This window comes from Lycorma delicatula, chromosome 5 (genome assembly GCF_047948215.1).
Source record: "Lycorma delicatula isolate Av1 chromosome 5, ASM4794821v1, whole genome shotgun sequence".
Lineage (NCBI taxonomy): Eukaryota > Metazoa > Arthropoda > Insecta > Hemiptera > Fulgoridae > Lycorma > Lycorma delicatula.
This window is the reverse complement of record NC_134459.1, coordinates 1,914,014-1,931,210: the sequence shown is the minus strand read 5'-3', so window position 1 is coordinate 1,931,210 and position 17,197 is coordinate 1,914,014. Positions and strand designations below refer to the sequence as shown.

Here is a 17,197-nt window from a genome sequence, read left to right as displayed (position 1 = left end):
TATGGTACAGCATATACATATTGCTTTAAAATTGAACGATATTTTTTAATTTTCCCTTATCAAGGCCAAATTAGCAAAAATATCATTTAGTGTTTTGCAAAAAAGAGAAAGCTTGCATCTGAAGAATTAAATATTACAAACCAATTAATAGAAAAAAATTAAGCTTGAGTTGCAGTTTATTTGAAGAAAAAAATCTGATAGAAATAAAGGAAAATTAGCTTTAAGTTTCTTCTTTTTTTTTTTACCTGTTTCCCTAGTATTCCAATTTCAGTGTTCCACAAACAACTTTTTTACAGATTACATTTAAAAAGTTTGTTGTAAAAATATGTTTAAAAGAGCATAATTCTATCTGTATTTATAAGTATTTGTTTTAAATTTATTCTGTTTGTCAATTCTGTATGTAGCTGTTTTTAGAAAATTTGTTATTTTTATTCTCAGAAAAGGTAGGAAAATATTTTTTTCATTGAACTATGAGTTAAAATACAGTCACTACCCGATACTCGTTGGGAAAAAAACCGTACTGATGAACTACAAGATATGTACTGTGTTGAAATCAACATGGTACTGTTATTTATCTCTGCTGTTGTAGTTTTTTAAGTACTTAGTTCATATTATTTATTACAAAATTAAATTTTCAAAAAATGACTACTCCTTTTCTTATTTCTTATTATTACAGCTCAGAAAATATTTATCTTTTTAATAGAAGCAGTAGGTTTTTTCTGTTTAGCCTCCGGGAATCAACGTCAGGTATTACTTCAGAGGATGATATGTATGAGTGTAAGTGAAGTGTAGTCTTGTACAGTCTCAGGACGACCATGTGTGGTTAATTGAAACCCAACCCAATAATATTAATAAGTCCTGATAAGACGGTAAACTGCATTTCTTACCATCTGATGATTCCTTAACACCTGAATTACTCAGGCAGTAGCGTTCTGGAAATTGAAGGCTGTAAAATTAGATAAAATTTCAGTGCCTAAGTTTAAATGAAATGGTTTCTATAGACCACTAACATTAATTCTGCGTGCACTTTGTAGCATGCTGTTGGAATTTTATTAACAGGTGCAGTTGATGCCACTTCAGAAAAAAGTAATACGTATTTTCTTTTTAATTCATTAGTGTTAGTCTCTTAAGTAATTGTTACCCTGATGTATTGGAAATAATAAGATTTTATAATAGTATTAAATATTTTCTTTAGTCATTTATTCTGAATATTTTTGGCTGTTGTTCCATGTTACTATTGACTGTTAGCTATCGCGCTGGTTATTGTCCTAATTATCTTGATCTTGTCAACAACTGCTCAAAATAATTCACTCATAAATGTTCTGAACCGTTGCCCGAGAATCTTTAAGTCATGTATCTTCTACTACAATCTTGCATTCCAGAATTGAATGTAGCTAAATTTGTTGGTTTTGCTAATTCATGTTGGTGTTTGTAATTACAAATAATCACCCTGTTTAATAAATTTCTAATGCAACCTTCATTGAATTTTTTTATGTTATTTGTCATGAATTTAAAATGTCATTTTTCTTTAGAGATATCATGTGAATTTTCAACTATTGTTTTCTTTAAGGTTATACGTACGGGTAGTATCTATCTATTCTTTTTTGACAATATAATAAAATATTATGGATATTAAATGTACTGCTTACATTTAAATGCAAACTGTTGAGTTTTTCATTTTTAAATCCTGATAATAGAATAGATTTTTAAATGAATAGTTTACATTCTTTTGCGTGCCTGTTTGGTTTCTACATCAAAATCCTTGGTCCTAGTATTAGATTAGATGCCAACCCCCAAAAATAAAAAAAATATAATATTTATGTGTGTATTTGTTTCTAGTGCTCAAACAGTAATACGATAAAAAGATTTCTTGAAATGTTAGAACATATTTTAAGAGAAGTTCTTTCAAGAAAAAAGGTTTCTTTTACCTTTTTACCTAAGTGCTAGATACTTAACAAAAAGAAAGTACGAGTACACTGTAACAAACATATTGTAACATAACCTCTTTATAACTGCTCATAAGACACTGTTCTTCTGATTAATTGTAAGAACTGTTGTTATTTATTGTCCATTTTGATGTTAATATTAAACCACATTTTTATTAACAAATATCAATCCATTGTCATTATGAGGAGTTGTTTTAATTACTATTCATAGTTTATGATAAAGATTAACAAAATTACTACATTATTTTATATATATATATGTGTGTGTGTAACTGATTGAAATAGCTATTAATTGAAAAATCCCAGATTACTGTGAACTTGCTTTCTAAAAAATATCCAAATTGGTTGAGCACAGCGGAAAAGATTGGATATTTGCTATTTAATACGGATTTTTTTTTGTTCATTTTTCATTTGCTGTTATAGAGTTTTTTTTAAATATTTTGTTAATTGTGACATTCAACTTGTTTAATCTCACTTGTTGACCATCCTGAGAATGTGAATCTTAAAAAAATATTATCACCTAGAGGGTAGCAAAGTATTAAAAAATATTTAAAATTTTTACAAGAAGATTATTGTTTAAATATGTTATTTGTTCAAATTTTTTTTTAAGTTTTGCTAAAATGTTTCCTGAAATAATAATCACAATAAAAATTTTCAAGGAGGGGTGTGGGAGGCCATTTCCAAAATTTCAAAGAATGCTAACTATTTATCTTTTATTTTTAATAAAATGCATCATGAATAAATGCCAAAAAAGCATTCCAAATCAGCAATTAGCAGAAGAACAGGATCACTCTCAAAAAGGTGTTTTTATATAACACAAACTTTGTACGATGTAGAAAAGCAAAATATCGACTTATTATTGTTAAGCTTTTTATCTGTATCTTTCATTATCTTCTTTTTTTTCATTAGAGTAACTAAAAACAAAACATCTGCATTAAATTCATTCTAAGCCTATATGATAAGTTAAATTTTAAAAACTGCTGCTTAAATTTGATTATTGTTTTAGTTCTTTGTAAAAATAACACTTAAGTGAAGTATTTTGTAGACAAACTGCTCCCAATACGGTCAGTAAAAGTTGATTTTAGATTACCATCTCTTGGAGTTTATTTGATAATTATGACTGTCTTCTAACAAAAATTGAACTCTTGCATCATATTAACATATGTTCCTTTTATTTAAAACATTTTTTTGCTCTTTTTTAACTAGGCCGAAAAAAGAGCACATCATAATGCTTTGGAACGTAAAAGACGAGACCATATAAAAGATAGCTTCAGCAGTCTTCGTGATTCAGTACCAGCCCTTCAAGGGGAAAAAGTGGTAAGCTAAATTATGTTTTTGTGGACCAGGTTTTATTTTTTTCTAAGTTTTCTATTACAGTACTAGTATGTTGCTTTTTATAAGAGCAAAAAAAACTTCCAACCTTGCTTACTACTTATCTGTAGATATTAAATTTTGATAAATCAAACTATAGTATAATCTTGAATTGTTTTGATGTTTTTATCTTACTGTATTTATGTATTAAATTATATAGTAATAATGTTTCTATTATTGGTTTAGATTGGATTAAATTCTATTCTAATTTATTTTATTACGCGTGTGTTTTGTTGGAATATAATTGAAAAAAAAAATGTATTCATCAGTTAATTTTGTATTCATACAGTAAAAAAACTGTTAATTTATTTTTTAAAAAACACTTAAACAGAATTATACAGGGTGTCCCATATAAAACGCAACCCATCAATCACTCGTCCATGAAATTTCAAAAGTCAAGCCTACTCCTCTACTCGTTACTGAAATGGACTCGTCCAACATCTGAACATCGCGGCGACGCAGTAGAACACTACCGATAGTAGCAACAATGCAATCATAATGTTCAGTGTATTGCTAGAGACAAGATGATGTTTTTGCTAGATGAACGTGTTTTCATTGTCGAGTTGTACTTCAGTACGATCAGTGGTTGCAGTGCAAGATTTGTTTCGCCATAAGTACCCGGATAAACCAGCTCCTAACAAAACATCAGTATTAAGGTTAGTTGCAAAATTTAGAGAGACTGGTTCTGTTAATAACAAGGAATACAAAAGATCTGCGTGAGTGTTGAATACAGATATAGTCACTGAAATCAAAGACCGATTACTCGCCTCGCCAAATAAATTGGTCAGACGTTTGTCTGCTGAAATTAATTTGTCTAAATCAACTGTTCATCGGGCGACCAAACAATTATAATTACGACCTTATCGCATTCTAACGGTTCATCAACTTCTTGAGCCTGACAAAGAAAAACGTTCCGTCGATTTCTGCGTGAGGGAATTAATGTTATGGATTCGTTATTTTTCACAGATGAAGCACGGTTTTATTTGGATGGCTACGTAAACAGCCAAAACAGCAGAATTTGGAGCGCTGAAAATCCCCACGTTTATCACGAAAAACAATTACACCCGCAGATGTTGGGTGTGTGGTGCGCTATATCGTGGAAGAAAATAATAGGTCCTACTTTTTTCGAGTACACCATTAATGCAGAACGATATCAGGATATTTTATTTCAGTTCATCGCACTCTTAAGAGGAAGACAGACACTGCTGGCTACAACATGACGGTGCGACATCGCACTACGCAGGTTCAACTTCTGATTTCGTCGAAGAATTCTTCGGTAATCGTGTTATCGGTCGAGGCTTGTGGCCACCAAGATCTCCAGATTTGACTGCGGCGGATTTTTTTCTACGGGGTTACCTCAAAGAAAAAGCCTACAGCAACAAACCACGAACACTTGAACGATTGAAAGTCAATATTGAACAAGCCGTATTAAATATCCAGCCACAAACTTTGAAAAAAGTTGCAAGAAACGCCGTAAAAAGAATCGAAGCTTGTATTCAAGAAGATGGCGATCACTTCTAACATTTACTCTAAATGTAAGGTAATGAATGGTAATAATAAAAATTACATTTACATTTACACATGCCTTTTTATTATTTCAATACCTAGCAATATAAGGTTGGGTTGCGTTTTATATGGGACACCTTGTATTTATTCTATTTTAATTTTTTGAAAGTGATGTTTTCATATTTTTTTTGTGATGTATTATTGAAATATTGCTGCTATATGAAAACGCAGTATTTATAAACATTTAGAGGCTGTTAGGATCTGTGTTAAATTTAGTAAAACAATTTTGTCTAAATTCAAAAATCTCTGATTTTTGTCAAAGTAATCTCTTCTATATTAAGTAATGACTTTACACAAAAATATTATGTTTATCTTTTTAAATAACTTGAACATTAATGAAATGATCTCTAAATGTCAGATTCAGCTCAGTTAATAAATTTTATTATGTGTAGAATAAATAAATTGGTTTGTTATTGTTAGAATATTTATAAAATTATACTCCAAAACTGAAAAGAATATTTTAAATATGTATACTTAAATTATTACTCTCTTTCTACTTATCTGTTGAAAAACCCTTTTCAAATGTATCTTGCTGTTCCTTTACCATCGTGGAGTGTGGTCATAAATGGCATTTCTGTAGTCTGTACTACTTTAAAACATTTAGTAACATTTCATTAAATAACTGTTGTTATATAATACAGACATATATCTGTCTGCTTAGTGTTTGATTAGTAAAGTAGGGTATCATGTTGTTTTAAAGAATTTAGTTTTTTTAATGTCATGTATTTAGACCCACACAGCAATTAAGTATTAATGCTACTCTCAACTATTTGTCATCAGAGATTGTCGATCTACTCGCCTCTCTTATCAGAATAACAGCATCTTATCTTATCAGAATAACAGATTTCATAAATCATACCGACTTGTAAGTTTTCAGGCAGCATGTAAAAAGAAAACAAATTTACAGTGAAAACATTTTGTTATTCTTTGGATAACAGAAATTTACTGCAAAATACATATTAAGTATATTAAACGTAAGCGAATTAAGAGCTTTAACTAGTACAGTACATATTTGTGCACAGCATACACGCTCACCTTAAAAAATTTGATGAGAAGACATTTTAAGACAATAAAATAATTTACCAACCAATTTAAAGAAAATCAAACAACACTTAAAGGAAGAAGTTAGTAAAAAAAGACTAGAAATTTTAAGTTAAAAAATTTATAGGATGTATATTTTGGTTTCTGAAGAAACAGCATTGCATTTTGAAGCATTGCCTTAATTTAAATTGCTTGTTCTAAGAAATTGTGTTTTTGATATTGAGAGAATTTTTTCTTGTTATTTCCTTTGATTTCATACTCATAACCGAGTAGTCATCCGTTTGTTGCAGTAATTCCACCTGTAGTTGAGGTTTGTGGAAGAATTGCCAAGTTTTTTTTTTTAGATTTTAGATGAAAAAGTAAGTAGAGATTTACACATTTACACTATTCCTTGTGAAGGCCTTTACCTAGCCCTTCCTTTAATATAAGCCATTCTAAAGAGATGGTATCTGGTTACTCCAGATACTAGTTAATTGCATACTAGATGATTCAATGTGACAATTGCAGCATCGTTGTCATAGTACTTATCCAAGAAACAAGGAAATTGATGAAGAAAATGATTTTGTGGAAAAAGAAAACAATCAACTCGAAAATTAGAGACCCGCCCCTTTTGGAACTTAAGTTTTTGACTTTGCAAATTCCATTAATGTTGATGTTTTCAAAAAGGGGAAGACCATTAAATTCAATTTTATAAATTTATTAATGATTATTACAACTCTAATAAAATTAGTGTTTTGATCAGATAAAATATTCTTTAGCTTTATGTTTAAATGTTTTCTGTAGTAATTGGAAGGAAAATTCCTGTTAAAACTGAAATGTACATTTCATATTTATCATTTTCCCAATAGTTAAAATTGCAGTAAAAGGTTTCCAATTAGAAAATCTGCTGAGTCAGAATTTATTGAAAGTATGTGTACTGGATTATACACGCAAGTTTTTGTCTGTATTAATTTACTTGTTTTTTTGAAATTCTCTTTTTCCATTCTAAAAATAATTATGTTCATTAATATTCAGAAATCTGAATATAAAAATTTTAAGTTCTTGTCTAAAAATTGAATTTTTTATAATATATATAAATTATCCTTTTTTATTATTATTTCTAATCATTGAAAAGGTTACTTTATTTTCACCTGAACATTTGATTTTCAAAAAAAAAATTGAAAGAAACTTCATGTTAATTCTTTAGATAATGTTTTGTAAAGTATAAGAATGTTTTTTACTGATTAATAATTTAACTGAAACATAAATAAAAATAAAACTTTAATGTCAACAGAAATTCATATGGAAACTGAATTTTTACTTTTTTAACGTAAAAACATCATTCATTCATTATCATTCATTAAAGGTAATAAATAATATTTTAGTATAAATATTTTCTGTAGTGAGTAGATAGCATGTACATATACATGTACATGCATTATACAATGTATAATGCATTGATTTCCAGACCAAAAAAAGAATACTAAGTTGTTGCATTACACTCTTTGCCTATTCTTGTGACAGCAGTAACACAGTAAATAATCTGAAGTGTTAGTTAGTGTTGTTTATCTCCAAGCATTGTTTTCACTAAACAGCCAATCTCTGTATCGGAAAAGAGTGAAAATGCAACTTTTAAGGCTAACTATCATTTGGATTTCAGCAATTGCTTGGTATGCCGATCTGCAACAGTATATTTTGCTTAGTAAATAAAGCAATGATACTTAACTCATTTTCTCTTATAAAGTTCTTTTTATTCTTGAAAATGGCTGATATTATTTTCTGGGGCGTGTTGTCTTGTCAGATTGCCATAAACCATGTTCATATAAAATATTGAAGAACAATCTGAATAAATATTTTAATAACCTGGTCTGTAAGAGCAGTATATATAGTTTATTTGATTACTAACTCAAAAAATAAATGATAATATCTGTAGGTAGATGAGTTAAAGGCTGTTTATGTTTGAAAGCAAGGAGGGTAGGTACACCTGAACTGTACCTACCTTCCTTACTTTCAAGGAGACTGTGACGGTGTGAGTGACCTCTCAGTAATTCTAATTCTACTCTTAAGTTTATGTGATAACAAGTCACACTGTCAGTATTCTGGTTTTTTTTTATGTTAATAATTTTTTTTTATTAAATCCAGGCCAGTCGAGCCCAAATATTGAAGAAGGCTGCTGATTATATTCAATTTATGCGGAGAAAAAATTCTGCTCACCAGCAGGATATAGATGATTTAAAACGACAGAACTCTCTTTTGGAATCTCAAAGTAATGAATTTTTATTTTATTATATTTAGATAAGATTTATTTTACATGTAGGTAATTCATAAAAAATTTACAAACCATTCATCGTTTCATTGTCATGTTTATTTGATAAATGTGTTTAAGCAAAAATTTGTTTCTATAAAACTTATGTACAACTTAGTAAAATCTGTTACATATTGGTTTTCAGCATACTTCCGTCATCTTCCTCTTTTCTGTTTAGCCTCCAGAACCACTGTAAGATATTTCAGAGGATAAGTTAGGATGATATGTATGAATGTAAATGAAGTGGTCTTTTACAGTCTCAGGTCAACCGTTTCGGAGATGTATGGTTAACTGAAACCCAACCACCAAAGAACACCAGTAGTATCCACAATCTAGTATTCATAATCTGTACGTCCCTCACCTGTAATCTACTTAGTTAATTCCATTCTCAAAGAAATTTTCTGTTGCTTCTCGAAGAATCTTTATACATCCCAACCCCATAGCAGAAGACATCCTTGTGAAACTTTCAGTTGCCACTGCCCCCCCCCCCCCCTGTTTCTAGCCCTGATTGGCTTTAATGAGAAATAAATCTTTATACAGTTCAGTGACATTATTATTGTTGTTAAATTTATTTACTGCCTAAGGTTTCCTTCATTATTTCCAAGTAAGTGATAATCAGATGGAGCCAATTCAGAAATGATAGATGGGATAGGACATTATACATTATTATTAGTATTTGAGTCAACAGACAGTTGCCGTTGTTACAGGCTTTTGTCTCCTTGAAGAAGGAACAAAATTGAATCTTGGCTGTTTTTTTGGAGTTTGATGCATCATTTTTCTTCAGTCACATGCATTAAATATTTCTTGAATTGATTATTTTATGATTGAAAACAAATCCAGGTAAATTTGAGAACCTTTGTGGTGAAATGGAGAAGACTTGTGTCAGTATGATTTAGAAGTTTAAATATACGTGAACTTTAAGGAAGGGGACAATATTCCTGTTTATATTTGAATCATCCTTATATTTCTTGTTATGAACATTACTTCTATCTGTTACTGGGGAGTAACAACTAATGTAACAGCTAATCTAGATGTTCACATTAATGTACTTCTTTTCAAGATATCGCATTAATTCTTCTCATTTATTATATTGTGGATTTTAACAGTCCAATTTTACAGTCAGTTAGATAATTTTAACCAAATTCAAGAGTTATCTTATTTCTGGATTTTTTTATTAAATTCAGAAAACACCATACATCATTGCTTATAATTTTTGTTTTTTAATTTATCATAGTCTGGTAATGAGTGATAAAAGAGGTCAGTATTTTGACATTTACAGACAACTGCTTATTTCACAGTATTTATCTTAAAAATATAAACAGATTCTAGATTAAGGCAATGTATATGTACTTGTAGTAGTGCTTTTATTATGATGAAATAAATGTCTCTTCATCTGTCCTGCTGTATGATAAATAAAAATATTTGTTTTTTGGCTTATGATTTCCTTTTTATACTGTATTGAATTCAAAGATAATTTATAAAGTGGATGACCATAAATGTTCTGTGAGCAGTGTATGTAATACATACAATACAGTAATTTAATACGTAAACATATTTTACAATTTAAGAATTTTATATTGTAAAGATTTCTTGCACTTAAGATTTACAGATTATGCTTTTACTTTTTACTTTTAAGCTCATTATTTAAAAAGCTTTTTTTTTAGCATTTTTAAGTCTTGATTTATTTGACCCAATATTTAAACTTTTTTTCTTATCTTATCAAATTGCATCCTGTGCCTAGAAGAGGAGACAAACAATTAATTCCCTTCTATTTTGAAGCTTCTTTCTTTTCAAGAATAAGTCTCTTTGTTTTTGTGCATTTAATGAATGCATTTTAGTGAGAACTCATTTTTATTTGATAATAGTTTTTTTTAATGGACGAACTAACTGATGAATTACGTAGTTTAGGTTAAATCATATGCCATGTAAAATTCTACTTACTTCATTACTGAATGATAATTTGTGACTTACCAAACCAAAATTAATGATTTTTTTAAGGACACTTTGTTTAGTTTTTTATAATTATATTTATAGTGTTGTAAATAATCTGCCCTCGCTTATTTTTATTTCTTTATGTTAATACTATTTTTCAAGATTATTTTCAAAAGAACCTTGTTATAAAACTAACACCTGTATAATACCTTATTGCTGCTATTAGATGCTATCCAGGACTGGAAAAGTGATTAAGTTTATGTATTATATTTGATTGTGTATATGGACATATTCATAAAGTAAGGGCTGTTTGGTCATTAAAAAACATTATCTCATGCGGAAAGGTTTTTACTTACAGTTTTAATTTATTGCATATTTACTTCACTTTTCCACATAATTGCCATTAAGTTCTAAGCACTTTTCGTAATGCTGAACCAGTTTCTTTAACCCCTCTGCATAGAGGTTTGCCGCCTGGGAATTGAACCAGTTGACAACAGCAGTCTTGAGTTCCTTGTTTTCAAACTGTTGCCTCCCGAGCCACTTTTTTAAATGCAAGAAAAGGAAGTAGTTACTAGGTGCAAGGTCGGGACTATATGGAGGGTGGTCAAAAAGTTCCCAACAAAAATCTTGAATCTTCTTCTTGGTTAAGGTAGCAGTGTGAGGACATATGCTGTCGTGAAAGAGGATGACGTCAGATGACAGCTTCCTGTGTTGTCGATTTTGTATCACATGTCTCAGTTTAGTGAGCATTTCACAGTACACGTAAGCTAATTATTGAGCGTGTAATCATTGATCCACATTCCATGAAATGCACCAAAATAATGTCGTTTTTGTCCCAAAAAAATGGTAGCCAACATTTTTAAAGTCTCGACACCATTGTCTAACCTTTCCTTCACTCGTTACTGTAGATCCATACACTAGACACAATTCCCAATGAATTTCAGCAGTTGAAGATCCTCTTGAACACAAAAACTGAATCACAGCATGCACTTCACAACTGGCAGGAGAAACAATTGTTGCGGACATTACGATCTGCAATCACCAGCAGGCAAATAACTACTGTATCAAAACAACAACTGCAGTTACTTTGTAAATATCCGATAGATGGCCCTGTATGCGTGAAACTGTGTTCAGCCTCGCTAATATTTAAACATAAGCCAATGGCCCTTACTTTATGAATGTGCCTCGTATTGTTTTTTGGGACTTTGTATCTGATAAGCACTTCACAACCGGACCAGAAATAAGACTTCTTGTGCAGTTTTACTGAAGTTTTTTGAATTACTCTTAAGGATGCACTGGTTCTAGCATTTTTAGCATGAAAATAGCAGCATGTCTGACCTACTGCTATAGAATCTAAAGAAGAAAGGATCAAAAGAGGAAGAAATATCATAAGAAGGGATGATGTAACTGAATAGGAACCGTGGCAATTGACAGTCACATAGCAGTGACAAAACTGAAATGACCCTGTCCAGAGTTGAGGTTAAAGGGTCTGTCCAAGCAGCGAACAGCACATCAGTGAGCAGCTACTTTATACTCAACTTAAATAGATATTATAAAATATTCCTTTCCTGTAGAAATTAAAGAACCATTTGAGATCAAGTTAGGCTTCCTAAAGGTATACTTTACCACAACACCCAGAACAGTGTTATACATTTATCCACTGAACTGTTCAGCTAGGTGTCTAAAAATAATGATTTAAAAAAGTAGTAATAAATTAAAAATATTGTCAAGGAGATACTACATCTGGTAGGTTGCTTCTTATGTCTTGCATGTAATCAGCCTTTCAATTTCTATTAATCAGGACAGTTCTACATATTGTCTTTGTTTTAGAGCTCTTTCACCTTCAAATTGATCTTATTTATCTTAGAGCTACAACATAAAATAACTCTTATTTTCTTTTGGGATCCATTCAGTTTTTAATCTTATTTCTTTTGTAAGGCATTCATTTTTTCTTACTATATGTTTAATTCTCTCTCTCCCTTTCCCCCCGCCAACTGTTTATCAATTCTAAATGTACTCTGCTGTTTATGATTCAGTTCATTAAGATCTAAACTTTTAACATAGGTATAGATTCATCTTGTACCTTATACAGAGTAATATTCTTTCTAATAGAATGGCTCTGCATATGACCTAAGTGCTGCAAAATTGAGTTATTTTTTTTATCATTAAACATTATTTTACTTTTTCAGAATCAGTTATTATAAGGAACCAATCTTGTGCATTCTAAAGAAGATATATATATTTATACACACAGGTGTTCATAATATACTGTAACCCAAAACAGACACCGATTTTATATTTCTAATTTTGTTGTTACAGGGTACTTGGCAAAATATGTTCTTAAGATTTTACTAGAAAACGTCAAAACACATAATTATGACACATCATCCCACAGTCTTTATCTGTAATTTCACAGTAATGCATGGATGCTGTTTACATAAGTCCAGGGTATATTTATTGTGGAACATTATTTAATTACGCTCACGTTTACTAAATGCCACAAAATTTTTATAGATAGTTTTTTCATAGGACCAAATAAATTGACTTATCTTTGTTTAGTGTCTGGATATCATGAAATCGGAAGTATAGCTGATGGTAAACATCTGTGGTCATTTGTTGTCAGTTTAAATGATGACACTTTGCACATCTTTATCAATCGTTTTTATATTCTACAGGAAAATCACTCAGCAATCTTTCTCAACAGACTGGATTTTCAATCACAGTTGTTTACAAACTCAAATCTTGTAAAAAACCTCAAGTTACATCTGTATCGAATTTGAGTAGGACAAGAACTTAGAATACTGAATTTATGGATGAATTCTGATTTATAATTGGTTCAAAAGTTTCATTCTAAGCGATGTACATATTTTAGACAATGGTTTATATGAAGCATGGTTTTATCTTTCTAGATGGATTAACAGCCAAAATAATAGAGTATGGTGTTTTGAGAATCCTAACTTTTATTATGAAAGACCATTGTATTCTCAAAAAGTCTTGTTGTTCAACTTCATGATGAAGTGTGGTCAAAGCAATTTTTTCACTGAAACATTTACTGTGGAACATTATTCAGATATTATTAACAGAGTGAAACTGCTAGTTATAGCAAGATGATGCTACATACACACTTCTGATTTGAGTATAAAGTTATATGACTTTTTCGATGACCCTGTAACTTCCTGCAGGCTGTTGCCTCTCTGTTCTCAGATCTCTTACCACCAGTTTTTACTGTCTTTTAGAAGAAAAATGCAATATAACTTTTAGAAGCTTGATTCGATATGATGCTGCAGATGGAACGTTAACATTTCTTTATCCACAGTATCTAGTGATCAAAGGTTTTTTGTTTCATAAGATTTTAGTTTAGAATTAGTTGATACTTTTCAAAAAGGAAACAAAATAAAATAACAAAAGTTGTCTCCTTGTACAGAACTATGCAAGGATTTCATCTGAAAGGGGTCATATGAAATTCATTCTTACTTATGAGGCCATCTGAAAGGTAGGTGTTTTTAAGAACAGCCCACCAATGTCAGATCAAAAGATAACGTCTCTAATAACATTGTACAGCAACTCTTAGACACGTTGCACTCAAAATGAATAAATGGGTATACGCTTGTCGGCCTCAAGGTAGATATTTTGAAATCTTATTGTGATGTACAAGAGTTGTTTTTTTTCAACCTCCGATTGTACATTTAAATTAACAAGAGATAGGCGGGAGCCAGGTCTGCACTTCGTGCAACTGTGCTGCCCCTCATTACAACCTCTGCCATTGCCGGCTCCATTGCATCAGTTTGAGCCAAGCAAAGGCAATTGAACATGGCCACTATGATCGATGCCCTGCATTGCGAAGTGTGATACATTTTCTGTAAGTAGAAAGTTGTAACACTGCTGAAATCCATCACAGAATGAGCCTAGTATATGGTGAAAACTTTATGAGTGATGGTAGTTTACAGGAATGGTCTGGCAAATTTGAAGAAGGGCGAACGGATGTTGATGACGAAGGTGGACAAGGAAGCAAGTCTGTCGCTACTGGACGCCTGGATGATTTTGTGTGTGATAAATGGAGGTTTATGATAAGTGAACTTTCTACAGGAATCCCAGAAGTTTGAAGGTCTTCTGTGTACACAATTGTGACTGAAGACCTAGGATATCGGAAACTTTGTCCACATTGGGTCCCATAAATGTGAGTGACAATCACAAAATGCATTGATGGGCATCAGCCTTAATGTTTCTCATGCATTATGATAATGATGGGGAAGAGTTTTTTAAAGTCTGTCATTGCTGGTGATGAGACTTAGATCCAGTATGACAATCCAGAAACCAAAGAACAGTCTAACCAGTGGATGCACACTTCTCCAAACAAGCCGAAAAAGTTGAAACAAATACTGAGTAATAGGAAAACAATGGCTACAGATTTTTGGGACCATAAAGCTGTCTTGTTGGTGGAGTTCATGGAGCAGTGGACAACAATAATAGAAGTTTATTGTGAATCTTTGTGTCACCTCCGCAGAGCAATCCAGAACAAAGGAAGAGGCATGCTCTCGTTTGGTGTGGTTTTGATCCATGACAGTGCGCAACGTAACACAAGACCTTCTCAGATAATTCAAGTGGAAAGTTTTTGACTGTCCTCCATATAGTTCAGGCTTAGCACCTGGTGATTTTCACCTCTTTCGAGAATTGAAGGCATGGTTGGGCGGACAACACTTCACCACCAATGAAGAGCTTCAGGAGGCAGTGGAGATGTACCGTATCTCACTGGGAACAAACTTCTTTGAAGAGGGCATCAGAAAGCTGGTGTCATGAAATGACAAATGCATCAATCGTTTTGGTGATTATGAAAAAAAATAAACTTAGATTTTTAGATATTACCCTACTTTTAGTAATAAAATCATTTTGTTATGTCAACAGTCTTTTTTTTAGCCCATTGGAGGTTGAAAAAACAGCCCTCATATAACAGAAAAGATTATAAATAATTTTCGCCCTGTGTAAGATGCGTGCCTGAAAATATAGGAACAGATACCACTGTGAGTTTGTGTTTCCACATAGGCATCTGCAAACATTTTCTTATAGATAGTTGATGCCTATTCATGAAATGAACAATCCTGAACTTATTTTAAAATCTTCATTTCGTACTTGGAAATCTCTTTGCTGTTTGTGCATCTCTATTGATATAATAAATCCTTGTCGGTTCCTTTCTTGAATGTGAAAGGGCAGCTGCTCTCTACTTTTTTTTTTCGGTGTTGCAGAGAAATACCATTTTGGTACCCCCACAAGTGGACGAGTGTTGGACTTGTACAGGTTTGGTTAGATGTTATTATTTAGAGCCTGTGTGTGCCCGCACTGTACCAACTAAAACTCCTAATTCACTGTTTCTTCAAACCCATAGCAATTAATCATAGCACAACCCCAGGGATGCCTTTGAGCTCGAGGGGAGTCAAGAGTCCCCGTGCCTCATCATTGCCTATCTTCACAAGCGCAGACAAACGATGGCTCCACAGGGGGCTGTCCATCACCCCTTCACTCTTTGGTCCAGTTCTTCACCTGGTCTCAGGATGTTTTTTGTTGTGTCAGTTTATGACCTGGTCTCAGCCTTTCCTCTTGCGTGCCCCTAACTCCCGGGAGAGGTAACCAGGCCTGACTGTGTCGTTCCCAGAACCCCACTCGGCAGCCAGGACTTGGTCTTAAGTTATTCCACTAGCTCCTTAAGTTCCTCAACATATCCTTTTCCTTCCACTGCAGCACCTTGTTCACAAAACCATACACCGCCGCAAATTTATTCAGTCCAGTTAGCATCACAGCAATCATGTTGTCAGGGTCTATCCTCCCAGTTATAGTGTACATTTTTGACTTTTTTTCTCCCAGCGAATACATGAGAAAAAGTCATATTCTGCCGTTTCTCTATCATCACAGTATTGACATTCTGGACTCTCTGTCCCTCGTGAAGAGGTACACCCTGAAGGGACTGTGGCCGGTCAGGAATTGAGTGAGCCAAAAATTCAGCTCACCAATCCTCCTCCCGAACCACAGTCCTATCTCTTTAATTAACCTCTGAGTCCATTTACCTTTCCTTCTTATCATCCATCTCTTCTACTATGTTATTAGCTCTCTACAGGCGTCCTCCTTGCTCATCCCTTCGGCTATCTTAACTCTTTCTCTTTCCATTTGCTGTAGTGAAGGCACACCTGTGACAACAAATTAGCCTCCGTGGACACTGATGAATAAGCGCATGCTATTCCAGCATCACTTTCTCCTGCACCCCTTCCAGGTGTTGTCTATTTCAGTCTCTTCTCAATGCTCTATACCACACTGTGACTCCATATAGCAGCACAGAATGTATAACAGGTGCGTATAATTTACGAGCAGAGACCCATGATCCAGTCGTCATCCTCATCAATCTGTTTAAATTCTTAACCACTTCCTCAGCCTTGATATGAGTTTCTTACACATGGAATGTAAAAGATCATCTGTGGTCAAGCTACAAGGTATTTTACATTTTTTACTGACTGAATCGGTCCTTCTGCTGTTCTGATCTAGATTAGGTCTATTTTCTTTCTTCCAGTCATTAGAATCATCGTAGTTTTCCGGTATGAGAGTTGTAAACCTCTAGCCCTCATCCAGTCACTAACCATTGTTAACGCCTCATTTGCCGCTGCAGCCACCTCTTCTCCTTTACCCCTAACTACAAGTGCAAAAGTCTAAAAGTGTATAAGTCATCTGCAAAAGCTTTGAGATGCATGCCCTTCGGATACTCCAGGCGTAAAATTCCATCTAACACAAGGTTCCATAGAACCAGACTTGATACTGAGCCTTGGGGAACTACGCTCGAGACTCTAAATCTAATTTCACTATTTCCAGTGCAGTATATGAGGACCCTCTGTTGCAAATATCATTGAATCAGCCTTCTTAAATAATCTGGTACACTAACTTCCTTTAATACTGTAAATATGGTCTCCCAACTGAAAGAGTTAAAGGCATTTTGTACATTGACCAGTACCGTCAGAGGAATGTGACGTGTCCGCCAAGTGCCTGGAGCTGCAATGTCCACCAGTCTCATTACCTGTAC

The 17,197-nt window shown here is 32.8% G+C and overlaps 1 protein-coding gene across 3 annotated transcripts in view; it reads left to right on the top strand.

The window, feature by feature from the left end:
* The window catches only part of Max (MYC associated factor X), a 48,759-nt gene that overhangs the window by 9,200 nt on the left and 22,362 nt on the right, over positions 1 to 17,197 (top strand). For all 3 annotated transcript variants that reach the window (XR_012756348.1, XM_075365502.1, XM_075365501.1), the window contains exons 2-3: positions 3,153 to 3,263; positions 8,046 to 8,169. Coding sequence is in view for 2 of the 3 variants with exons in the window: in XM_075365502.1 (XP_075221617.1) it covers positions 3,153 to 3,263; positions 8,046 to 8,169 (235 nt within the window). In the remaining variant the exon portion in view is untranslated. The remainder of the gene's footprint in view (positions 1 to 3,152; positions 3,264 to 8,045; positions 8,170 to 17,197) is intronic.